The sequence below is a fragment of the Centroberyx gerrardi genome, chromosome 13, assembly GCF_048128805.1.
Source record: "Centroberyx gerrardi isolate f3 chromosome 13, fCenGer3.hap1.cur.20231027, whole genome shotgun sequence".
NCBI lineage: Eukaryota > Metazoa > Chordata > Actinopteri > Beryciformes > Berycidae > Centroberyx > Centroberyx gerrardi.
This window is the reverse complement of record NC_136009.1, coordinates 23267012-23293893: the sequence shown is the minus strand read 5'-3', so window position 1 is coordinate 23293893 and position 26882 is coordinate 23267012. Positions and strand designations below refer to the sequence as shown.

Sequence of the window (26882 nt, the reverse complement as noted above, 5' to 3'; positions counted from 1 at the left end):
AGGCACCAAGCCCTGCCTCTCCTTCAGCGAGGAGCCTTGACAGTCCCACACAGTCCAACAGTCAGTCATCATGAGCACAGAAGCAACATCACCTCCCTCTACAGATCAACAACTGAACGGCCCTTCACACTGCTCAATCCTGCTGCTGCTGCTACCTCACGACCATCTCCTCTAGAAACACAGAAACGCTGAAATGAAACATGAGCTGCCACCTTTACCTGTCTCTCTGCAGATGGTGCCTTGGTGATGAAGGGTGGATATCTACCTGGCAAGGGAGAGTGGAAAACTACAGCTGCTTCGATCCTGCCTGTTTCCCTTGCTGAAGAATATCCCAGTGTGTCTCACCTATCCTAGTCTAATCCTTCACGGCAGACAAAGGAGGGGCGATCCCCTGTGAGGGGAAGTGGATTAAGTTGACATCCGCTTGGGAAACGGGCTCGCGGGGGAAGCCAGGAGAGGAGGCTTTACCTTATTAAGTTCACTGAGTTTGAAAATGGAACCACGTTGGGACGTACTGCAGACTAGAATTAGATTCATGACAAGTGTTAACTGGAATGTTTCCAAGAAGGAGGAACAAGGATAGGGCAGTGTCATCGTCAGAACCTGAACGAGAGCTTTGAGAAGTGTCACAGTCCAACACTGTCCTCTCCTCAGGTTGGAAACTTCTCAGTTCCCACGTGTCATGAACGCACCATAAAACACCAACTAAGGTTCAACTGATAAGGGTTTTTGAAGGTTGATACCGATTAATTGTGTTCTTGTCAGGGTGGAAAAGCCTCTAAAACAGCCTTTAACCTATGGGACACTAAAACTCTCCACCCCACCTATTCAGTGGTAGGGGAAATTGGAATACATAAGGCCTTAAATTGGAGATTAATGCAATTTAGATTCATAATTTAAAAAATGCGGAAAGAAAATAAAATCTCATTACAGGCTTTAGAGACTCCATCGTATTGGTAGTGGATGACACTGACTGGCCGATATCTGATATTGACCCAAAATATCTGCAAACCGAAATATCAGTCTAACCCTAATTCCAACACTCTTTCTTTGATCATGAAACAGACAGACCAGAGCTTTACTTCCCCCTGTCTGACACTAACAGTATAGTGTGCCAAGGGTCTTGAGAGGCATGAGTGGGCATACTGTTGCCTATTTCTGAAAATACTGCAAAAAGCCTATATATCATTTGGGAGATGCTTTCGTTCCAAAGCACCTCACATTATGAACACACACATTTTTCCGATGGTTGGCTCCAGTGGAAACTGACCATGACAGTGCTTAGTGCCATGCAGGTTAGACACATACAATGCTCACCTGTTATGTTGTCAACCCTGATTTCATTCTGTCACTAAGGGGCATACATGAAGCTGCCATTGCATTTCTTTAATCCCCAATTAACCTACACTTTGCATCATACAAGATTAGAAAGTAGACCATGGCCAGAGTCTGACAAAATAGCACCTGTCTGCTCTACTTATAAATTACATAAGACTAGGTCAGTAGAGTCAAGTTGGTGTTAGTTGCAAACTCTTTGGTAAGGGTTAGGGATATGGTTTCTAAAATATTACCTGATAGAAAATGCACTAAATAAAATGCAACATAAGAACCTAGCAACTTAGTAAAGGACTTGTCGTTTTCCCCCTGTTCTTTCAGTAAGGATGTTGATGTTGGGTTGACAAGACAGATGAAGCATCAAACAAAGTCCAAGATGTTGATGCTAGCTGTGTTAGACTCACTTTCACCTTGCCTAAACACTTCATGATGTCTACCAAACTTGACTACAACTTAGTTTGACACCAGGGAGGCTGGATACAAGCAAGCATGCTACCACAAGGTTAGCTACAACAGCTAGCAAGCAAATATACCTAGCTAACCTTAGGTTACCTGCCAGTTCAGCAGTACGGAGGAAATTGCGCGGCCAAGAGTACAATTTTATCACTATTAACGTCACTAACGCAATTGTCATTTCTTAGAAGAGCAAACTACAACACTTAGAAATGTATACCTACCATTAAAGACATTTTCGTGCTCAAATGTGAGATTATGTCGATACGGTGGGGCTTGTTATGATGTGAGATGTGAAGCAGTCCTCCGAATGCAAGGGTGGCTTCCTGTCTCCTAGGCAACGCAGGAGACAGGAAGAAAAAAATAATAAAAAAAATAATAATGTACATGACAGGGTAGTATTATACTATACTATACTATACTATACTATACTATATTATACTATCATATAATATAATGTAACCTAATATAATATAATAGAACTTAGTCCCAACAGGACGCTATTTATCGATTTTGGAAATTCATCCATGTGTAAAAGTGTGATCGAGGACTTCAGTAGCCTACTGTCAATAATACTGTACCATAATTTGTTTTAATGCAGTGCTATAAGTAGGTAGCCTATCACTTTTGTTTCAAACAGTGGAACCAAAACTCTTCCAACCAAACTCTTCAGTTGTATTAATGTGTGCAAGATGCATTTTGCTGCACTAATTTAAAATATATGTAGGCTAGATATTAATCATCTTCATGACATCTACCTGGGATATTCATAAACATATTTAGGTTAATTGTCTAACATACATTCAAGCTGTAATTGTACCTTTTTTTATGTTTATTTTAACCAATTTTATTTCAGATATAGAATAAGCTGCTGTATGTGTCTTTTCGCAGGCCTGCAGTGCGGACGTAAAAGTGTAAAGTTGCAATATGTAGCCACAATATGCTTCATAATATTCAGAGTAAACCTGATAGTAACACTTTGGCTTGGTTATATCCTAGCACTAACACTTACAAATCCCTGCACATTCGTTTTATAATTGCGCCATCCCGTGGTTTGTTTCCAACCCTACATCTGATTTTAGCATTTGGCCCCTGTTTGTTATAGTCCAGGTAATCCCAAACTGATTAGTTATACATAAGACCAAGGACTCCCATTTGTGAAGATTTTAGTCCAGGAACCCCCACCTAAAAAAAAACTAAAAAAAACACCCGATATGTTGTTGTTTGTTGTGAACTTTCTGCGTTGTAGGTGGGAAGACAACAGTGGGGAAACTAAAGATAATCCAAATTGTCAGTCTTGTAGTCTACACTCTCTAACTGTACTGACTGCTTTTGAATGAAATGACAGCAAAATTAAAGCATTCCTTGTTTTTCTGCGGAGTCCCTGGAAAACCCTCAAAGGACCCCTGGAGGTCCCTGGACCCCACTTTGGGAACCACTGATATAGTCCACATACTGAAACAAATTGATAAATAAAATATTCAGAGAAGGTAAAGCTGTCCATACACTTTGATCATGGGTATTTGGAAAAGGTTCACATATGAAAGCTTTAATCAAGAGGCTGGTACAAATTTATGATGGACACATGGACATAAATGTTTGTGAATATAATCTGATTAGTGGTTATATTTAGGTGTAAATTAGGAGATTGTGTAATGAGGCTGGTGACAGCAGAACACTGGAATGCAGGCCATATATGCACATAATAATAGTTAAATGATTATAGTGATCTGTGTATTAAAATAGCCAAAATGAAAAGCCATGTTAGAAATTTAAATGTTGTACGGTTTTATTTCTGTGACATTTTTCCAGTAGGCTTGTAATTTTATTGGATGGAAATACGGGATCTTAATTGGTCTAAATAAGGGAAAGAGCGTACATGCTTACATTTCTCAGATTACATGGAGGGCAGGTTCAGTACAGTACAGGAGGTTTCTCAGACATGCAGGCATGAAATGTGTGGAATGAAAATCATGACCAGCATTCTCGAAATGGCCATACTGTAGTAACGTGACGCGCCGTGCATTGCACCTAACAACTGTGCACTTCAATTGTTGACCATCTGCACAGTGGATAGCTGCGTTTTTCTCCAAGGTTGTGCTTTTGGTTACTTACGGTAAGGTGGACCCGCAGTGTCCACTAAAGGATCAGGTGATCCACTAACTACGAAGCGTAGGCTGACTGGTGAAAATGCAAAATGACATATAGCAAATGTCGGAGCATAATTCATTCACATTTTCGGATCAAATTCGGATTTAAATCGCACCGCTGGAGCTCCAATGTAACGATGGCGCGTTAGGGCTGGTGGCGCAACCGCGACTTTTGATATTTTAATTTATGAGAAATCACATTCACAGACAAATATTGGTTTCAACATGGGGCTGTGCTACAGTTTGCGTCCCCGGCTCTTCGGGGACCTGAGCGGCTCTATTTCCAACGCTACCTCGGACTCGGACCAGCCTCCGGACGCAGCCGTGCCGACCCGCGCCGGGGGAGCTCGCCAGGAAGACACCGGGGGATGCGGGGAGACTTCGTCGCTCCGCGGCGGCGGCGGCGGCGGCGGCCCGGTGCGCCCCGGGGACCCAGCCAGGCTCCCGGCCGGGGAGCTCCGCCGTGGAGACACCGGTACCGACGGTGTGCTCATACAGAACGGGGGCGGCGGAGGAGGAGGTGGAGGAGGCGGCGGAGGAGGCAAGGGGACAGGGAAGGACCGCGGCCGACGCTTACAGCTGCTGCAGAAGACAAGCACCCAAAAGCAGAAAAACTGGGACAAATTGCTGGTGGAGGAGAAGGAGGCCGAGAAGGAGGCGAAGAAAGTCAGTAAGAATATTGACAGGGCGCTGAAGGAGCTCAAACGGGAGTATAAACAGACGCATCGACTGCTGCTGCTCGGTAGGTTGTGCCTCTCTGCTGTTGTTGTTGTATGAGCGCGTTTTATTATTAGAAACCTAAACGTAGCCCGTCCAGAAATTATGTCACTGCTTTTGTTGAGGCCTATTGCTATGGGCTATCTGTTGGCTTGGCTGTGAAGACTACCCCCTGCGGCTGTCAATGACACATGATGAAGATGGACGTTTAGCCGCACAACAGTGGGCCTGCTGTCCTGTTGCAGTTACACAGGAGGACACACAGGATTTTTAAATTGCCAGTAAACACAGAGAATCAAGATGGACACAAACACACACATGCACTGAGGCAAAGACCAGCTACTTATGAGGGCATGTTAGCTCTGAAAACTAGTATAGTATAGTATAGTATAGTAGGCTATAGTATAGTATAGTATAGTATAGTATAGTATAGTATAGTGGCTGACAAGTGCACAGGGTGTAAATTGGGACTTTTATCACTTGATACTGTGGTGGGAAAATGGGCTTAATGGTGTCCATATAAATCACTGAGCTCATATTCCTCTTATTAGCTCGGTCACCTGACTTATAGAAATGTATTAATATCCTATAATCAGTCACTGGCTTCCCAGGATTGATAGTAGCCTACATATGGTTTATCTAGAGATAGTTGACACCCCAGTGATGTCCCTGGAACATTTAGTGTGTTGCCAGATGAAGGTGTTTTATTAGGCCAGGCCTCCCTCTCTCTCCCTGTCGCCCCACACCAGGCTAGGACATGTTTTCACACAGTAGCAGGTGGATCCCAAAAATGTAACACCCACTTTCACTATTTTACCAACCAAGCTGCTTTTTTAGAGTAGAAAAGAGCCCGGATAGACAAACGTAGGCACAGTTTACTCACATTTGGCTGGCGGTTAGCGTTAATTCACCACCAGATACACACATGATTATCTTCTGCACTCGTGCTGTTTGCTGTTGCCAACAATTTCCAAAGAAGTCAATGCTTAGCATCCGGAAGAGAAAGTCTTGATCAGGAACAGGAGTGTCCGTTTCATTGCAACTACCCTAATCAGGGTAGTTGGGCATGGGCACATATACAACAGAGAAGCATAACTCTTCCTCTTCCTGGCAGTCTTACATATATATATATATCACACTTAATACCATGTTGCATGCTTTACTCTAAAAAGTGTTATTATGTTGTGAATGACTACTTTGTTATTGCGTATAATCAATGGTAATCAGTTTCATTTCCTATGTAAACACCTCACTAATTACACACAGGGAGGGCAAGGTAACAATCCCCAAGGCACTGCTCATCCTAAAGACCTTCCACTGGTCCAACGGAGACGTGTTATACATTCCTCTGTGACCCACTGTGGAAATACACCGTCCTTCATAGACCAGTGAATGTTTGACCTGTGTTACTGGGCATTTCAGCATCTTATCTGTCATTATGGTTTGGTCTGATGTCCATCACCACATCATCATATTTATTTTATCAGTTATCTGTCCAGGTTACACCCAAGAGCCTCAGCGCGAGCCGCAGGCCGCTTTGGGTTTTCTTAAGAGGCCTTCGGGACTTTATACCCTCCAGGTCTCCACTAGGACTCTTGTTGCATGCCAGAGGACTGAGGTGGTTTGTGTTCCTCTGAAAGTGGACACCTTCCAAATAGTGTTACATTTCAAGGCGACGTATGCTAGCTAATCTGGGTCACTTTATCTGTTTGTATTTGCTGCAGGTATTTAGTTGAATAATGATAGCCATAAGGAGCTACTGTATATCCTAAATGGGTTGCCATTTTCCGCATGAGCTGGAGCCTGAATCCATCTGTTTTGGCCATGTTTATAGCCACTAAAGTTGAACAGTTTAATTTCTGGTTAAATGGAATTAACTATGTGGTATCTTACAAATCATGAGCGTACAACCAATACTTTAGACATAGTTACAATATTAACAAAAAACTGACAAAATTTCCTTGAAGTTTTTCATAAAATGGCTGCGAAGAGACCAAAAACTCACCATGATTTACATTAAAGGTCCCATATCATTCAGTTTTCATGATTTTGTTTTCAAATATACTATGGCTCAGGATAAGAAAAAGGTTCTACATGATGTTTTGCAAACAGATGTTGTTTAGTATATTTCTTGAATGCATTTGAAGACTAAGTCCTCACAGGCAGAACAGTCAGAATACTTGATGCCTTATTGTCTAATTCATATGAGTTAAACCTGCTAAGTGGAAGCTTTTCCAGGGCCAGTGTCAGTTAAAATGTTACAAACCAGTCTGATTGGAAGGATTTGTTTTTTATTAGTGAGGGGAGCCAATCAAAACAAAGTTCAATTCTGATGCATTTACTGGAGTTTGTCTGAAACTGCCTGTAAAAAGGATGGATTTTTGAAAATGCAATAACTTTAATTACTCAGTGTCCTCATTACATCTTTGATCATATATGTACATAAATAGAGGAAAATTTGAATTCCTATAGTTGGGCTCCTTTAAACTTAAAAGCCACTTAACACATGAATGCAGGGATGGGAACTGGGAGGCAAGTTCCTATTATTTCTTGGAAAGGAAGTTACTTTATTGTTAGGCCTCATGGACCCGATTCTAAGTACAGGACTCTGTGATAACATCTGTTACAGCTTTCCTAGATGTCCTTAACTGGCTGTTTCATATCTCAGCCTTATCACCCGCTTTCATGAGCCAGAACAACAGGCTGCTAGCAGTGTAGTGGACTCAAATGAAATGATCACTGAGGAAAGCAGGCCGTAGCCAATGAATAGCTTGTTGGAAGTCACCGATTGTCATGTTGTGGCAGATTTTCTTGGCACTAGCCCGCATGCATTTCACTTACCAGAAATATGAAACCACTTTTAGGAAGAGCTTATTCATCCAGAGAAGCACATAGAAGCTATAGCCTCATCAGCCCTCCCCTTTAAATGCAAGAATGGCTCATCTAAAGTCAGGTGAACTTTGCTTCTGTCTAAATGGGTTTTATCATTGACCATTGCTGAACTTTGCTACTCACTTCATGGAGTCCTCAGTTAATGTAATGATCAACAGAAGTTACTGATGTATGAATTATTGTCATCTTTTATGATATTGATTGCAGGGTCACAGTATGAATTGTCTTGATACTTGTATCAGCTGAATGAAAATGAACCACACTAAAAGGACATTGGACTATGTTTGTTCTCCAGGATTTGCTTACTGCATAATTTACACCATGGCTTCATCAAGAGCCTCTGTCCCAAAAGAGAACGCAACAAGGTTCTCTCTAGCTTCAGAGTGTGAGAAATCCAAGTCATTTTAGCCAGAGTTCATTAGGATATGTGCAAGTTAATTCATACTTCAATAACAGTCTGTGCTAGTAAATAGGTGTAAAAGATCTACACACAGAAAATAACTCTTGAAATGTTGTCAGATATTGTTAGTGATTTCCTGAAACAGACCACAGGCCGTTGTCATCTTTTACTCAGCAAGAAAGCCCATTTGTTTTACTATAGCCAACTTAGTTACTAAAGGAAACAATTTCACAGAGCTTCTGTTATATTTCCTGAATGCACTTGTGCTTTGTTGGGAGTTGGTGGTTGAGTAGCAACCAAGTGGAGTCCACACCAAATAGCTGGCTCATGGGTTTAAGGTCTACATAGATCATGAGGTGGATGCTTTTATCTAAAGCGCCTTACACTGCCATGAGGGCGTCCATTTTCAGTATGGGTGGCCCCAGTGGGAATCGAACCGCTAACCCTGCCAGTGTTAAAGCCGTATGCTAGCCATTGAGCAATACAGGTCCAGCATAGGTCTGTTCATCCCATATCGGCTTTTTTTACCCCTGACATGAGAACATACAGAGATCAGTGAAAACATCTTTGTCACTCTGTTTCCTAAAAAGTAAGCTGATTGTACAACAGAACTTCATTTTATATCATCCACTGGGAGCTGCAGTACAGTGACAGTAGCCATAGCATGTGTGCTATGCTCCCTGTAACCACTAGAGAGCGATGTGGGCCAGTCACTTGTTTTGACCTTGCTTTCTAAGGTGGGGAGACAGGAGAAGGGAAGGGGGGGGGGTAAGATTTCCACACCACTACAGATGAAGTGAGGGTTACAGTCTTGATTTGCATGCTGCACAACTTTGTTGTACTCATTTCACTACATGAAACAAGCATTTGCATTACATTTGCATAATGTTGACAATAGCAGCACATTCATTATTATATGTGACACAAATAATCATTGATGGTTGCCTTGTGCCATTGAGTGATCTATGAGCATTTGTAATGTAGGCATACAGTACAATTTGTACTGTAGGTTTTTTTTTCTGACTTGAACCTGATGTCACCGCATCCAGCGCCTTGAGACCTTCATGGGTTGAGTGAGCAAAACATTTCAACCACTACACGAGTGGTACAGCCAAATCAAGAATACACACGTGTGCAAGCTAATGTAGGTGCTTCTTGAACAGTTGTGGTGCCTGTGCAAAGCAAAGAGTTTCATATTCCTGACAGTCACTGTAAAATAGCTTTCAGTTTAAAAGAATTACAGATGGTGTGTATAGTAGGTTAGCCTGGCCTGGCTCTGTGATAAGACAGGCCAGCTTTGCCAGTTGCTCTTCTAATGAATCTAAATAGAGTGATAAGCTAATCATTTTATTTATTTAAGTGTACAAGAGACTTGTTCACTGTACCAGGTTCATTCTCTGTTTTAGGCATGCACACATAGTGAGAGAGATGTAATCTTTGGAGGGCATCTGCTACTGTTACCTGCAAATACCACAATTCTGCATGGTTGAAATTAATTGCAAGTCTAACCTCGACAAGCCCACGCCCTATTTCAGTCTACTGTAGAGGAGGCTACAGCAGGCTATAAGACGGTCCTCACAACAGTCAACATTTTTCTGTTTGCTACTTAATGGCAAAACCATAAGTTGCACAGCCAGTGTGTAATTACCACGGTGCTGATACCGTTTTCAAACACTTTGGAGTTACTATTTTATTATATGCTACAAGCGGACACACAAAATTAAGAGAATTAATTTATCTGTGACTCTAGCTTGTATGGTATAGCCTAGTGGTTCTCAAAGTGGGGTCCGGGGCCCTCCAAGGCTCCTTGAGAGGGCTCCAGGGTGTGGATTAGTTTAATTTCAGTATTAGCCTATTCCATTTATTTGAATTTAGCACCAGGAGAGAACGCATAATAACTATTCTGATCAGAGGTTTCACTCTCCACTGTTATCTCCCCCACCTACAGTAGAGACGGACAATATTGTGTCAGAAATGTTCTCAGATGGGGCGTCCCAGGGATAAATCCTTAATCAAATGGCGGTCTGTGGTCTGAAGTGTATCTATAGGGGGGCCCTGACAGGTACAACTTTGGGAACTCCTGCTATAGAACATAAAAAAGTGGGGGTAAGAAATCAAGGCCTCATGTTTTTTTTATTTATTTATTTTTAACATCACTTTTTATTTGGTGTAAAAAAGTAATGGCATATATGCATGACAGGTATGTTGTGTAGCTTCCCTAATGGAAAATCACTATAATATTATTGTAGGGACTTATAGTGTACTCAATAATGAGCTTATAGTGACATTATTATACTTGATGGTATTTTTTTTTTTTTTATCTCCTATGATATCACTATAATATTCCTATAGGGACTTATAATGTTTCTGTGGGACTCAATACTGAGTTTATAGTAACTTTATCATACTTGATGACATTTTTATCTCCTATGGTATCCTTATAATATTCCTATAGGATGGTATATGTAGTTTATAGGTTTCCTGTGGTATTTTATATCATTTGATCCACTTTATTGATCCACTTGCAGGATACCTAGTCTAGTCTTAGTCTAGTCTTGGTTTATTTATATAGCCCTTTTATCACAAGCAAGTCTCAAAGGGCTTTACATACCAACATGTCATATACCATGCTACATCATATATACATACTACATATATATACACATCAGATACATCCTATACTATGTCATATACATATTTCATATACATTATTTACTACATCATATACCTCAGTCTGTAGGATAGGTCAGGGGTTTTCAAAGGTTTTATGTCACAGACCTTCATTTTGTAAGATTTTGTATAAGGGATCACCAGGGTTGTTGTTGATTTAGCATTGCGTTGTATAACTGTCGACACTATACATGGGGAACTAACAGTGGTGACAGTGAAACCTTATGATTACAGTAGTCATTGCTATAGATTGTTAAATTGGGATAATTTCCCTAACCAAACCCTAACCCTAACCCAATTAAATTATACTAAAATTAAACTATTCCTAATTTTGCTACGGACCTCCTGTAACGCTCTTAAGGACCCCTGGTAGTCCCCAAACCCCAATTTAAAACAACAACAACACAGGGACAGGTAAAGTCCACTGTACAGACACAGTAAATGGGTTGCCAGTTTGGGTCAGGGCCACCTCGCTGACTGGAAGCCAACAAGAAGAGACCCAACCCCTCTGTAAACTAGTCTGTAGAGGCGTACAGTTTCCACCCCTCGTCGATTAGTTTGATAGCAGGATAGCGAAGGACTTATTGTAATCGGGAATGGCTTCTCTCCCTTTGCCACACAAGTTATAAAATGCTATATCAGTGCGGATTGTGAGTGTTACAGTTTAACGCAGGTTTGTTTTCCACCTCCACGGTTCACGGTTACTTCCTGGTGCCACAGAGAGAGGCAGTGCTGAGTTAAAGAGACAGAAATACTGATAGAAATTCAGATAGAAAAAAAAATACTGAGAGAAGAGAGGGGTTGGAGACGAGATAGGAACAGTTGACTGGATTCCCAGAAATTGAAAACCCTCTCTCTCTCTCCCTATTTATATTTTTCGACATTATTTCTTTTTTTAACGGCTCGTTATTCTTCGTTGGTTTGCAAATCAAGAATTCGTTTGGATGACGGTTGGTTGCGGCTAAAGCGGAATTGTAACGGGGAACATATTCCTCCCTCCGACGGAGAAGCTTCGCACAGATTTTACAGTAGACCTATTCCTTTATTATTTTAACCACAATATCAACCCAGGTATTATTTTACATTTTTACGATTTTACAAGGAAGGGTTAGGGCGACGGAAGATGGGTTGTTTGGGCAACAGCAAGACTGAAGATCAACGCATCGACGAAAAGGCACAACGAGAGGCAAATAAAAAGATAGAAAAACAGTTGCAAAAGGAAAGACAAGCGTATAAAGCCACACACAGGCTGTTATTACTGGGTAAGGTTGATTATATGTAATGGCTTGCAGAAAATGTACCCAAATCCCTTTCGTTTACTGAACACGTAGCCCCATTTGACAGCGCTTGCAATAATATGTCATGGGGGTGGATATTGATGGAAGCGAAGCCCCAGAGCCTACAATTAACTAGCTTCATTTCCAAAAACATTTGTTCATTTCCTTTTTACGCTTGCCAGGATGTCCTCAGTCGTGTTATTTGGTGATATTTTTATGTATTTTTGTTGGTTTATTTTCGAAGGTGCGGGAGAGTCCGGAAAAAGCACCATTGTGAAGCAGATGAGGATTCTACACGTCAACGGCTTCAACGCAGAGTGAGTCTTATTCAATACGCTTCTTAAATACATTTGTGCCTCGAAATATATATTTTATTGCTTATTCGTGTGGTTTCTCTCCTAATGAGTGAGACTGTCGAGGCCAGAAATATTGGCTGTGAATGGATTTTCCTCAGGCACTGCAGCGCCTGTTGGGCCCAGTATCCCATGCAAAGCAGCTAATATCTTCCCATTTTCCTCCTTCTATTTAGATGTGCAGTATGCATATGCGAGACATGAGATTTGAGTATTACACAGATGCCATATTCATCGTTTGTTGTTTCATGTGAAAGGGTGATAGGTTGGGTTCGATAGGCCTATTGATGATTTGTTTTGCTGCAAGGCCTTGCATGGCATTGATCTTACCCATGGTCTATTTTAAACAGGCCTACATGTCACAGTCCTGTATTTGTATGAATATCCTGTGAATGTTGTATGAATTCAAAGTGTGTATCAAGGGAGGCTGGGCCATAGAGGATATAGAGCATGATCCTGCAATTTTTAGAGGAAAATATATGAAAAAAGATGTTTAATCTTGAGTACAGTACAGTACACCATATCCTTTTACCTTGCAATTTACTGAGCCCCATTTTATATTTTCACGAGCCCTATCCTCCACTGGTATGTATACCTAGCCTCGTCACCAGTATATATAATTGTATGAGTATAGTGTATAGCCTAGCAGTAACCCCTAGCTTGCTCATAACCACCTTGATGATAAAGCTTTTGTGGTTTGCCTTGGCCGTCACTTTCCTAACTGTTGCCTCACATCTCTATTGTGTCCTCATGCAGAGAAAAGAAACAGAAAATCCAAGATATTCGGAAAAACGTGAAGGATGCCATAGTGGTGAGTTTCATCTGTATCAATCCCCTTTTTAATTGAAATTGTGCTCAGTTTCTCTGTTGTTAGACCGAACACGGCAATCCCATTTTACTGATTATACGGGCTTATGATTTGATTTGTCCTGTATTTATCCTGCTTAATGCTTGTTTTTTTCCCCCCCAACTTCTGCTTTGTAGACTATAGTGTCTGCGATGAGCACTTTAATACCCCCAGTCCCGCTAGCCAACCCAGAGGACCAATTCAGAATCGAATACATCAAAAGCATAGCGCCTCTCTCTGACTTTGACTATTCACAGGTAAGATGTTCATGAAGTTGAGTTTGTGTGTGTGCGGAAGTATGAATGTGTGTCAGATTGACAAAGGGAGGCAGAGGTCGCTATATATTTTTTTAGTCTTTGTTCTAGTCACCTATATGTGTGTTTGCATGCGTGTGAAACGTGTGGGTGTGACAGCGACAGATAGTGTGGTGTGTGTGGTTGTTAAAAGTCCCATGGCTAACAATGCAGCTCAGGGGCATCAGATATAATTTAACTATAACAGACAAAATTCTGTTAGACTTCGTTATTTTACTCTTTTTTTGGGGGGGGGGGGGATCTTTTTTAACAAACTAAAGCTAAAGGCATTGTCTTTTCCTCTGGGGATATGAAAGAGGAATGGAAATGACAACTATATGAGATCAACAGTTAGTCGATTCGAGAGCCTCTTCAAGGTTTGATTCCTCTCTGTATCTGGAGCAGACATATTTGGATTTGAATGCAAGTTGAAGAACATGGGATTCTTTTCAGTTGTCATCAGCCATCTGATAGTGCGAGGTCACGTGTTGGAAATGCAGATAATGTTTTACATAATTTTGAAAGTCTTCCTTGTTTAAGACAAACTGATGCGGCTCAGCGAAACAGGAATGGCAAATTAATACAGATCTGTAGATTGATACTTGGAGGGTTTTATTGAGTTATTCGCAGAGATATCAATGCACTGTGCATTTTCAGTTAGCATCTAAAGGAAAAGAATATTAATATGCTATTATCTATGAATTAAGTGTAGAGTTCATCTCCATTTGGTATACTGATCAGCATTTTTGCTGTTACTTGTACTGGAATTGGCAGTGGTCTCTATTCCCATCATGTAAAAACTAAGCTACTATGGAATTTTTCAGTTAGAACTATTGGATACAATGGTTCAATATCAAAGGCTTATTTTATCTTGGAGAAAACAGTTTTTGCAAGTTTGCCATTGTTTGCCACGTAAATGAAGATTAAGAGGAATGAATTTCATATGTGGTTTTGACCCCTGAGCTGTCTGGCACATGACTATTCCAGCAGCTTTTACACTGGCTAATTTTGAGGCCTTGTGGGCTGGGTGCTCACAGACTTTTCTGGTTATATAGTCTCAAAGTCCTAATGCTCTGATTTTTTACAATTGTCCTCGGGTCTAATCCAGACTGTTACATATAGCTATACTTTGTCCTGTAAGCAGTATTGTTGTTGCGGTGTCACCTTACATCTTGGCGTGATGTTTCTTAGCCTCCCTCCCAGGAAGTTTATTTAATGACACATCATAAGAATATCCGTTAAAAGGATTTGGGTGTTAATTTTCTGACAGGGCCCACTGTGCGGGTGTTAACAGGGCAGCACCAGTCTGCTGCTGTGATGTTGAGGCCTTGTGTTGTGTTGTGTGAGGACCTGGGCCATGGGGAGAGCCGGCGTTGAGTTCCCAGGCCCAGCCAGGCCGAGGGGAACAACATGGCTCTGTGTGGAGTGTCTGCGCTTGTCATCAGTCTCAGGCTTCACTTGTGTCGTCAGTGTCACCACTACATTGTCACTTAGTGCCACCAGGCATGATATCCAATACGGCAGCGCAGGAACACGGCCAATCGGTAACCTGTGGCTTTCACCTGTTGGCGCCGTTTTGAAACGTGGAAGTGTATTTTACTGTAACTCAAAAACGGTTGGAGAGATGATATCACAGTCAACCAAGTTCATTAATTTCAAAATCTCAGTTTAAAGGCAAAAATCCAACCCCGGATACTCTTACACTGTTCGTATATCATCAATTGGTGATGATCAATGTATTCCAGGAGTTATTTTGTGATGAAGTGTTGTTGTTAATTTACTTTTTTGGTGTGCCCACTTTCCCTCAACCTCCCTTGTCTACTTTTACTCAAGTTGAAGTAAAAGTAGACAATGATCATTGATTACTTGTGTTTCCCAGAATGACTTGCGACAACCCCCAGTGGAGGGGGTTCTCTGTGATGTATAGTACGCACAGGTGGAGAGAGGGATAGCGATAGTGTAGTAAGTTTTTCCTATCATGAAAAAGTGGAGCATTTAGAGAGAACAATGTCGTGGTGTGCCGTAACTGGTTATTCAATTACAAACCAGCCGTTGAAAAGGCCAACAACAGATTTGCAAAGATACAAGCTTTGACTGCATTGCATTCTGGTCTATTGAGGCTACTGTTGGTGGAGAAATTGGTATCTCTGCCTCTTCTACGATGGATTTCTACCTGTATGATTGTTGAACGTTGGTGTAAAAATCTTCTGCTATCAAATTCCATTGTAGCTACGCTGGAAATACTTTATGTGATGTCACGTCCTCTACGTTTGGCCAGTTATCAATGAGAGAAATGCACCACCAAACCCAGAAATGCGAGGCATACCACCAGTAGCTTTTTTTAACAGTGTTAAACTATTTTAGGGTGGATTTTTACTTTAAAGTTGTACCAAGAGAACATTTTCTCTATGTCCTACATCTAAAACAACAGTTTTGATAGCCCTTAGTCTTCATCATCAAAGCACCCTATGTTTTAAACCCTTTCCCTACTTAACCTGAGCACAGCAGTGAGGTGGACAGTGGACCCATGGAAAATAAAGGACTGATACAAACGGTCGTCTATGCAAAATGGAAACAAATGCCACTGCGGTAGCTATGCTAGCCACCCGACAGCCTCCGTCAACTGAAGTGGAACAAATTCAAATGAGCCCTGGCTCCTGTTTAGCACTGTGTAGCTTTCTCTCCATCAGACATGTTAGAGCCTACATGGATTCCCTTCCGTTTGATGCGAAATCCAACAGGTCACAGTGACTATTGAGTGGCATTCAAGATCTATTCATGTTTTTTTTTCTCATACACTCCCAACAAAAGGACAAAGATTAGCCCTATGGAGGACTCAGTTAGTGGAGTCTTCTTTCTTTTTGTGTTTGGTTTTTCTTGAAGATATGAATAACAGTCTGTTGTTGCGATGCTTTGGAAGATGAGACGTATACTTTCTTTACCTCAGTTCAGCCCCACCCATTGTTGAACAGATCTACTTTTTGTTAGGTTTTAAGACAAATTGCTGAAGTACAGAGTTATTGACCGATGCATTGGTTTAGTCTCACATCAGCTAAACCTGAGTCCATCAGCGACTGTCAGTGAGTGTGTTACGTTATTTAATGTTGCTTGATGTCAGTGTGTGGGTCAACCCATAATTCTGACTTTCTTTTAAGGAACATGGCCTGCTTCGTACTGCTCTCGTTCTACACTACAGACATGAAGGATAACACTCTTAAAACATTAACACACCCTTGTTGTTCGGTTCAGGTTTTTCTGATTTTTCTGGTGATTTTCTCATGATGAAAAGTTTCAGTCCTAGAAGGTTTGTTTTCCTGTAATTGATTACTTGAGGATCTGTGATGTTTGTGGGGCAAAGGGTGGCAGGAAGGGCTCCTCTGTTTTTGGAGAGACGTTATGAAAGATGAAATCTCGAACAGTTGCTCCCTCTCTCCTTTTCTTTTGCTCTCTTTTAGCTAAATTTGTCTGTACTCTTTAACTGAAGTAACCCATGAAAGTCGGGTCTCTCTGCTATGTGACTGTTATCTAATACAGATATTCTATTCAAATCTAATAAAAATAGTGATGATGGCTTTCATGGGTTTCTGAGGAGCTTGCTGGCTGGCTGCTGGTTGTGCATGGAGGGAATTAAGGTTATTGGCCATAGCTGTACATTTTGCTCTAAGGGAAGACTAGAGGTCACTTCAAAACTTTACCCAAAGGAATTCCAGTAAAGGCACCCGCTTGCGATGGAGTATTTTGGCCAGAACCCATCTGCTCCACGACTTTGTTTTGCTTCATCAAATCAGATTTAGGCCATTTTGTTCTCTTTGTCAGGCTGACCTATATGATTCAAGTGAAATATTACATCATGTACCCAACTTGTGTAACATTGAAACTAACCAAGTCGCCAGGCCAATTTGAGAACCGGTCCTGGAGAAGCCACCAGAGAATCACAATCTCGTGGTTGGTGATGGACGAGGAGTGGAAGTGGAGTATGACTGGGAAGAGCACAGGAAAGAGTTAAAAAGCTTGTGTTAAAGCAAATTCCCTCCTGGTCTCTCTCTGTGTTATCAGTTCCTCTGTAGGGCACTGCAGCACACACTGCATTTATTCAAAGGCCCAGTGTCACACGCCTCTGTGGAAAAGAGCCCTGAGGACCATACTCTGCTTTTTTTTTTTCCCTCTCTGCCCCTTCCACCCCACCACCCCTCGTCCTCTCTCTCCATCAAGTCCTAACATTTGCTCGCATTGTCGGGCCCTTCCTTGTTTCTCGGGTCCGTCCTTGTCTACTGGTGTAGAAAAGTTTAAATTGGGCGAGAGCTACAGAACTAACACCAGAAAAAATTGAATCGGTGCAGTAGAATCTTATTGATATTAGTTGAGGTGGGTGTTAGGGTACGGCTGCAGCAGAACTGAAAGCAAATACAGGCAAGAAAGCAAATATGGCCCCATGTCCTTTGCTAATCATGAGTGAGAGGTTGGGGGTGTGCGGTGTGTCAATGTTGTAGCGAGCAAAGTTATTGTTCGTATCATGCTTTGTTATAGGAAATTGAATCGTGGCTGTAAAAATAAAAAAATATGTGTTAATGCAGTGCTGTGGTACAGAAAGTGAATGTATTCTACGTATGACGCCTCTGGTATAGGACGTTAATGTGTTGGTGTCACGGCCACACACAAACACAGCTAACAGTATAGCATCACAGTGTTTTGGTTATCAGTGGATTCCTCCATGTTGAACTTAATCACCGGATCTGCCGAGAGGAGATCTCCTGGAGCATGTGATCATTTATCAGGCTCCTTCTCCCTCTCTGGTTCGGGGCTACTTTCACCCTCTCCCCAGTCAGAGCGCAGAGCAAGTGCGGAGTGCAGAGGGTCATGTGGTAGTTGCAGGCTAGAGGAGGGGCCCATCTGAAAGACATGTGCACAGGCTAGGAGGCGAGGAGGGATATAAGACCAATCATCTTTGTTTAGGGCATACAGAGAGTCCTGGGAAATATCTCAAAGTCATTGATAAGATGAGCTCCCCTCATAATGCTCCCCATTGTCCAGGAGCAGGAAGTCAGCTGAAGAACTGAGACTATGTATAGTAATTTACAGCACGATGTTTATGGATGCCCCCTCTGCAGCAGGAGTGCTACCAACATTTGTATATTTTAGGGGATGTAATTAAGTGTTGGCTTTCTTATTTTGTTTGTAGTGCTATCTGTAATTGTTTGTAGTTCTGTTACAGTAACCAGCTGTATCACCTATGTGACATTCGCTTAGAGTTTAGAGAAGAGGGCTAACTTGTGGCCAGAAAGTCACCAATTTGAATTCTGGACCTGCTGGGAAAACCTTGGTGGAGAAAGTGAATGAGAAATTATCTCCCCTCCCTCAACAACTACTGGTGAACTGCCCTTGAGCAAGGCAGTTGGCCCCCAGTTGATCCAGTTGAGCTGCTCAGTGACCAGCAGTAGAAGACAGTGGTCGCACTGGGCAGTTCCTATGTGTGAATGTATGTAAAGTTACATAAAGACGCTGGGTGTTGCTGAGGGAGTGTGCATGCCCAGTCAGTTTTCTCTGGATAAGTAAATGTGAAAAAAAAAAAAAGTGCCAGAAATTTCCGTAATGTTTCATGGTTTATTTAGCTCAATAATATATCCACTTGTCCGGCCAGCAACATGACTTTCATCAGTTGTTAATCACATTATTAAAGTCCACATTCACAATTTTCCAAACTCTGGACAATTTTATTCTCAGGTTTCATTGTAGTAAGTGTATCTGTCTATGTGTGCTTTGTATTTGGTATATAGGCTATGCAAAGCGTCTGCTAATATCACGCAGATGTAGATACTGGCAATACAAATGGGCATGTTTTTGGCATTTGTGTGTAGGCCTACATGAGTGAGTATGTGCAGTAAATGAAAAGACGGGTAAAATATGAACACCCTTTGCTGATAAGACAAACAACCAACATAATACTCTGGGAAAGACCCTATATTATACTTATAGGAATCTTACATTACTTAATTTAATGTGTTGAATGGATTTATGGCATAAGGATTTCTATGAGCTTAAAAAGGTGGCTAAAGTCAATTTCACAAATTAAGTTTAGGTGGGTTTACCCTCAACTACATTCCTGCGTATGTGCAGTGTGTATGTCCCAGTGCAGTGTGTTTTGAAGGCCTCTGCGGATTCCCCTCATAATACATTTCCATCACTACAGTGTAGTTTAAGTTTGTTAAGTCTTTATGTTGTCCAATGTGTGTGTTATTTTATGTTGTCTATTTCTTAATGGTATTCTTTCTTTGTGAACAGGAGTTCTTTGAACACGCGAAGAAGCTGTGGGACGATGAAGGAGTAAAGGCATGCTTCGAGAGGTCCAATGAGTACCAGCTCATCGACTGCGCACAATAGTGAGTTCAACCATTAAAGACATTCTGTGGTTTAGTTTTGAGCTTTGAATACTGACAGGTTAACAAAAGATTCTTCATAATTACCGCAAATTATGTAATCAGTTATTTGTGCAACCATATTATGTTGAAAGCAAGGATGGGTGAGATAGTTTATTTTTACAGCTTGTAAACTGTTCTCAGACTGCTGCTCAGTTTGTCCTGTTTGCGTTGTGTTTGAGGTGAGAGCTCTGCAGTGTGTACTGGTGTCATGTAATGTATGAATATGGCAGAGATATGTTTACACTGGGTGTGGCATGGTAAGCGACAGTTGTATTTGTCCTTTGGAAATTATACGTACATATCTCCCCACGTCAATGGTATGACATTTCACCATGGCAATATGCAAAGCCTGGTCTGCCCTCATTGAAATGCCCAACTGTCGAATTAGATGGGCCTGTATTTATGTAATAGTACCTTTTTGTCTGCAAAGGTTTATAAAGCTGTAATAATGCTGTGGTTGGGGTTAGGATATCCCATTCCAGTGGTGGGGATAGTAATATTTTACCTTTGGTGTTGATAGACTAAATTGGACCTGTTGCTTTCATTGACAAAAGCTAAGTAGGCCATGGCTCAGTATAGGTTACCAAACTTATTAGAGTTCTTCCTAACAAAATCCTCCAGATACTGTAGTTAGAAAATGTTGATGGCTGTAGTGTGGAAAAGCACAGAAACCAAGGCCTCCTTCCACAGCGCCCCAGAGTGTTTGGATGGCTCCTACCTTGGGCCGCCATAGTGTGCTGGTTGTACACGGTAGTGGGCCCCTCTCTTGCCTGTAAAAGGAAGTTTGGATATGCAAAGTGACTCACTGATTACAGCGCCCTCCTTCTGCTTCCTCTCTGACTCACCTCTGGATTCAGATGTAAATACGAGGACATGAACAACATGGTGCGGTGCGCAGCCCGCTGGAAGTTGTCCCCTCCCATCCCAAAGGTTGGCTGCCTTTATCTCCCAGGGTTCGGTCAAAGGCACACTTTATCAGTGACTAGGAATATTGTCCCGTTGTCAGCAATCTCTGAGCCCGCGCTAGACGGGTGTAGCGTTGAGATGGTTTAAGATGGTGCAGCACGTAGACACACTGTCTCTGTACTGTTATTTGTTCCTGAATATCTTCCGTTCCTTGAACATAAATTTGACTTCGGGGTCAAGTCTTCCCTGGTTGCCCTGCCTGAAACCAGCTTCCATAGAAAGAAGGAGAGAGAGAGTCAGGTGATGGTTGGAGAGTCACATGAATCTGTAAGGTGGAGCTGATACAGTCCAGGGCCTGTGTTTGTCTTTGCTGCTCTGAGTCTGCCTGTGTGTACGTGTCTGTGCATGCATGTGCGTTTGTGTGTGTGTGCGTGTGTGTGTGTGTGTGGTACAGCTGCACAATATGGGGAAAAAAAGACACATTCTTATAATATTGCAACTATTTCAGTTAATATTGCAATTTGAATTGCGATATGATAAACATTTGAGTTGAGATTTCTTATTTCCTTGTTACAAGGCTAAAAGCACACATGCAGCAGTCTACTAGAAATAGATCCATCAGAATGAATATACAGTATCGTAAACCATTGAGGCTATTTTCAAAAATGTATTTATTTTAACTGGCTGAAGCGCTCAACACCTTCTGAAAAATACAGCTGTCCAATGACATGAGTAAACATAAACAGTGTAAAATGGACACTATGGAAAACATAAAATACCAAAAATGAATGAACAAACTTTAATAGCTCAAAATATATTCAGAAGCCCTTTTCAAAATGAAGTGTGGTGCTGTTTCCCAAGCCACTTCCTGCTGTTGAATATGAACTTGGCTTTTGCTGTTTTTTTGGTACTTTGCATTTTCATACTATTCTCTCTAGCATTGTTTGAAGTGTTAGAACAACTTGGTTGTGTTGCCATTACAACTGTCCAGCTTTTTTTTGCATAGAGTTTATAATATGTCTGCTCTCCTGAATCCAAAAAACTGCCAAATGACTGATATTGGATTCTTTCTCAGTATCAAATCATCCTCTCTGTATCCAACAACCTTCTCCTCCTCCTCAGTGTCATTCATTTCCTCCATTTGGTTGCTTCTCTCCTCCACCCTTCCTTCTCGCTGTCTGCCCATCACTGCCTTTCTGGCTTCTGATTGGTTAACAACTGGTAAGGAGTCGTTTGATTGGCCAACAAGTGTGTTCAACTGGCAGTGTGTGAAAGAGATTAATAATTTTAAAAAGTGCAGCCTCATGCGGTTTAGGTATCGGAAATGTTCAAATTGTGATTTCAGTTTCAGTTTGATTAATCATGCAGTCCTGGTGTGTGGAGGCTATCGTACAGCCTGTGAGAAATGTTGTGTGTTTTCCTGTCTGCAATTTAGTTGTGTGACTATTATTGTGTTTGGCTTGTGGTGTTACTTGGCACAAGTGCTTTTCCATGTCTGTAGGAAAGTGCATGTGTGATGTAGTGCTGCAAATTTAATTAAAAAAAATCTAAATTGTAATTATGAATACTGCAATTTCCAGATCACAAGATTCTGCAATTTCTAAGTGCAGTGAGTGTAAGGAGTGTCAGATAGCTTCCTAAACAAGGTATTCTTCTGCTGTTCAGAATATGTCCTACAAATCAAGTTGTACATCAGACAAAACCTTCCATTTTATTAAGTGATAGCAAAACCTAAGCATCAGCATCTCATTCCTTCCTCCCCACAACATTTGAAACAGTTTTTAAGCACTGGATTAAAAAAAAATGTTCTCATGTGTTTCAAAATTCACATTGCAACCGCACTATTCAGCAAAGAACTTTTTCTTGTCAATGTTGTGTGTTTGAGTGATGTCTGGAATTTGTCAGACAGCATGGCCTCACTCTTACTTCCTCTCTCGGTCTTAACCTCCGTGTGAACTCTTTGGTGGGGTTGGGGGTGGGAGTACGCTACAGATACTATGTCCTACATGTCAGCAGACCTGTCCGTGTGTAAAGACCTGCCCACACACCCACTCTCGCTGTTATGACCACTTAACTACAATAACTATTTTCAATCCAGGAAGTTTGTCATTTCATCTCCCATTCACTTTTGTTCTTCACACCTACTCTTAAAGTTAGGAGCCACTAGATGTTCCCTCTCTCTCTCTGTTTTTTTTTTTTATTGAAGCAGTTTTCTTCCACAGATGTAAAGTTTGTGAAGTAGGCTACATCTTGGATCAAGAATGTGATAAGAGAGGCTACAGGCCTTCAGTCACGCTGAGAGTGAATTATAGAGGAAGTTGGCCTACAAGTGGCTGTTTGTAGGAGGAACAGATTGGCAGGCAGCAAGCGTACATGCAAACAGCGCTCAAGCACAATATATATATTGTCATCCAATCATCAAACCAGATCACAGTGGAAAACATTTAGTTAGACTGTATCTCATATGTATTTAGATGGTGATATGGTATATTATATACCTATGCCATTCCAAACAATAGTTCTCTGTTGTCCTTCACAGACCTTGCTCCACTGGCAGATGTTTTTTCCAGCAGAGCTAACGCCGGACGGCCCATTGGACAAAGGCACTGGAAATAAGTATGGGCGGATGGCAAGCGCTTGTTATGCCAAAGAGCACGTCCATATCGATGCTTTGGAATCCTGTCACCCATCGATCCGCCCTCTGCATTGCACATTTATACGTTTTAAGAGCACAGATATGTGTCTGCGCGTTGATTGATTAGGAGCTATTTTCAGCAGCGGCGGGCTGGTTCTATCGCGATGCCTTGGACGTGTCGACGGCAAAATCAAACACTTTCGCACGCAAATACGGTCTTAACTCCCGGGCCTCCTGTGCTTTTTTCCTGTGGCAAGTGTTAGTTACAGTCCCCCAACTAATATGACACAATCCATATAATGAGTTATTTTTAACTGTAGAGGATGATTGTCATTCTGTGTTAGACGCTGGCTGGGCTGGTATGGCGCTCTCCCTGTGTTGGTTTGCTCAGTGGAGGGCGTATTGCTATGAAGCCAGGCCGCGGCAGAGACCCAGGGGAGAGCTGGCCTGGATGGGCTGGGGTCGGAGCTGGAGTCGGGAATATAGTCAGGGAATGCAGCTGAAGAAATGAGGCTGTGAGATTAGCCTAGCAATATAGCTGGAGTTTAGTCCTGCAACGAGGATGGGGCTTGGGACAGAGATGGAGCTGAGGCTGGGTTAGTTACAGGGTTAGGAGCACAACATACAGCTGATTACAAATGAATTACCTCCTCAACATGTTGTGTGGGATACATTTCAATCGTTACCTCTGTGTTCAGTTTGTGTCGGCACTGCCAGTGCGACTCAAAGGTCCACTGACTGTTTGACCGATACTCTTGCTACTGTTTGACCAATGCTCTTCGTCAGAGGTGCAATGAATTATGGTCATTGTAATTCACCAACATGCTTTCAGTGTTGTTCAGTGACAGCATGAAATCTTTGTTGTTTGAAAGCTAAGTTGATGAGAAAAGCCAGGTTTTCGACACCAGCTTCATGTACCACAGCATCTGAAATGAATCTAAAACAAAAATGTACGTGGGATACTATGCTTTGCCATACCCAATTGACGCCCATACCTTTTTGCGCATTGCCTGTCTTTTCAATCCAAATGATTATTCTGTTTCACTTAAATAATTCCTTCTAAAGTTATTAATCCCCACGGAGTGAGTGGCAATCAGACCTCTTCACATCACACATCCCAATAAATTTGCACGTGAAGGCACAAAATACAGGAAGATAAGACTTGGCTCACCCTGACTCGCCCTTCCTACTGAGACAAATATCAGATTGTTATTGCTGTAGCCATCCAGAGACATTCACACTTTCTGGCACTAATGTCACTGATGCTAATAGGGGTTAAATGATAGGTTAAAGATCATATTTTGAGGAAAAGTGGGGAATGGATTGGAAAATGGGTGCCATCATTGTAGACCATTATAAGCTGTTAATTACAAGAATGTGTCTTGAATCCTCTCGTAGCTGTGCTCAAAAACACTAAACTGAGCACTGAAATTATGCCGACATTTTGACTTGGAAAATATTTGGTAAATCTGAACTTTGTACCGTTGTGCTTAATGGGCATTTGATTGGGCAAGTTGTTATATGGTTGCCTTTTAATGATCGTTTTAATCTTTTATTCACTTTATTCACACATCCTGCTAAAGAATTATCATGAAATAGAATTGGTAGGACTTGGAGCACCATGGCTCATGCTTCCTGTCAAGAGGAAGAATTTATTTTTAGTATCTGACAAATGAATGAATGGCATTGATATTTTAAATAAATTGAATTAATGATTCCAATAAAGATAAAGATATTATCTTGGCCTTCTTCTACTTTCTCTGTGGATAAAAAACAAACGTGTAAATATGATTTGTAAACACTTCAGCTTAAACAAATTAACAGTTTTATGGTGTCAGAAACTCATACAAGTACATTAGATCTATCAAAAATGCTTAAATTGCAAGGAGAATTAGATAGATAATAATTAGATTATTTTGTTGCTTTAATAGAGGAACTCCCAGCACTTGGCAAAATGACAGTCTGCCAGAGTACAGCTCTACCAAAGCTGTCCCACGGTGAGGTTCTCTGTCGCCTAAAAATCTTGCTGAGAGTTTTTTGGGGGCAAGACCAGTAATAGGGCTATGGATGGGATGAGGACTGGAATGGGGCTGGGGATAGATACAGCTGGGGTTGGATGGTTACAGACAGCTGTAGACCTAGAGATCGCGATATGACAGTTGTAGGCCCAGTATGAAGCGGTATGGTCGGGGCTGGGATGGGTTCACAGCAGACTGGGCTAGGGACAGAGACATAGCTAAGGCTGGGACGGTTATTGGCCTAGGCTGGGGTTGGGGCTGGGGTGTAGTGGTGGTCACGGGACTCTGTCACCAGCCTGGGGGCCACTGACACAGTCATCTGGGGCAGTAAAGCACTAAGAATGGCCGGCATTGTCAGGCAGCCCCGGCCCCTGAAGGGCCTAGAGAAACAGAGGGGCTACGCTTCTCAAACACTGGCTCTCCTCAATAAGGAGCCTCTTCTGTTCATGGAAGAGCCTGAGAGAGCGATATTTATACACCGACTGCATGTCACTGCTGCTTTTTTCTGTCACTGTTTAGTTTCTTGATTTCTTCATGTTTTGGCCATTTTGCTGTCCGTACATAAAGCCAGGGGAGGAGAATGAGGCTCTCTGGGCTGTATGAAGGGGAGCAATGTTTCCTACATCTTTCAAGTGATTTGTGTGTTTATATTTCAATGTAGTTGCTTTTTTGATAGGTCGGTTATCAGTTTTTGTTTGACACACAAGCAATTGATTTTCTCCTCTCCGAGTGTTGATTATAAAATAATCTTCACTGTCTACGATGGTTAAAATCCACAAACAAGACAGGTATTTTAACGCAGCATTTGAAATGGTGTCAAACCTTAAAGGACTGTTTTGTTTGGTTCAGATTAGGGCTGCACGATTTGTCAAATTAAAACTGAAATCATGATCATGATCAAATCATTTAATTTGTGCAATATCTAAACTGCATGAGGCTGTAATTTTTTTCATTAGTAATCTCTTTCACACACTACCAATTGAACAAACTTATTTGAGTGATCCGCAACTGCAGTGTCCATGATGTTTACTTGTTGGCCAATCAGAAGACTCCGCACCAGTTGTTAACCAATCAGAAACGAGAGGGGTAGTGATGGGCAGATAGCGAGAGGAGTGGAAGAGAGGAGAAACCAAATAGAGGAAATGAATGAGGAGGAGGAGGAGGGTGTTGGTAACAAAGAGGGAGATTTGGTCCCAAAAAAAGAATCCAGCATAATTCATTTGGCAGTATTTTGGATTCAGTATCGCAAACTAAGGTCCAAAGCAAAAAATGGTGGACAGTTGTAGTGACACAACATGTGGCAACACAACCAACTTGTTCCAACACTTTAAACAACAACAGAGAGAATAGTATGAAAATGCAGAACAACCAAGTACCATGGAATCAGTAAAATCAAGTTCAGATTCAGCACCAGAAAGCAGAAAAGAAAGCAGAAAAGAAGTTTTGGATATATTTTAAGCTTTAATCGTTTCTTTTTTTGGTATGCTCATGTTTCATATTTACTCATGTCATTTGACAGC

General features: G+C 41.6%; 1 protein-coding gene across 2 annotated transcripts in view; it reads left to right on the top strand.

The window, feature by feature from the left end:
- Window positions 1-3985: 3985 nt before the first annotated feature.
- gnal2 (guanine nucleotide binding protein (G protein), alpha activating activity polypeptide, olfactory type 2) overlaps window positions 3986-26882 on the top strand; it is a 39508-nt gene continuing 16611 nt past the window's right edge. The window contains exons 1-5 of one of the 2 annotated variants that reach the window (XM_071924335.2): window positions 3986-4680; window positions 12139-12211; window positions 13004-13058; window positions 13232-13351; window positions 19667-19764. In XM_071924335.2, the coding sequence (XP_071780436.1) occupies window positions 4164-4680; window positions 12139-12211; window positions 13004-13058; window positions 13232-13351; window positions 19667-19764 (863 nt within the window). In that variant the 5' untranslated portion in view covers window positions 3986-4163. Of the gene's footprint in view, window positions 4681-11402; window positions 11880-12138; window positions 12212-13003; window positions 13059-13231; window positions 13352-19666; window positions 19765-26882 lie in introns of those variants that run through there. The other variant, XM_071924336.2, reaches the window with a different exon arrangement.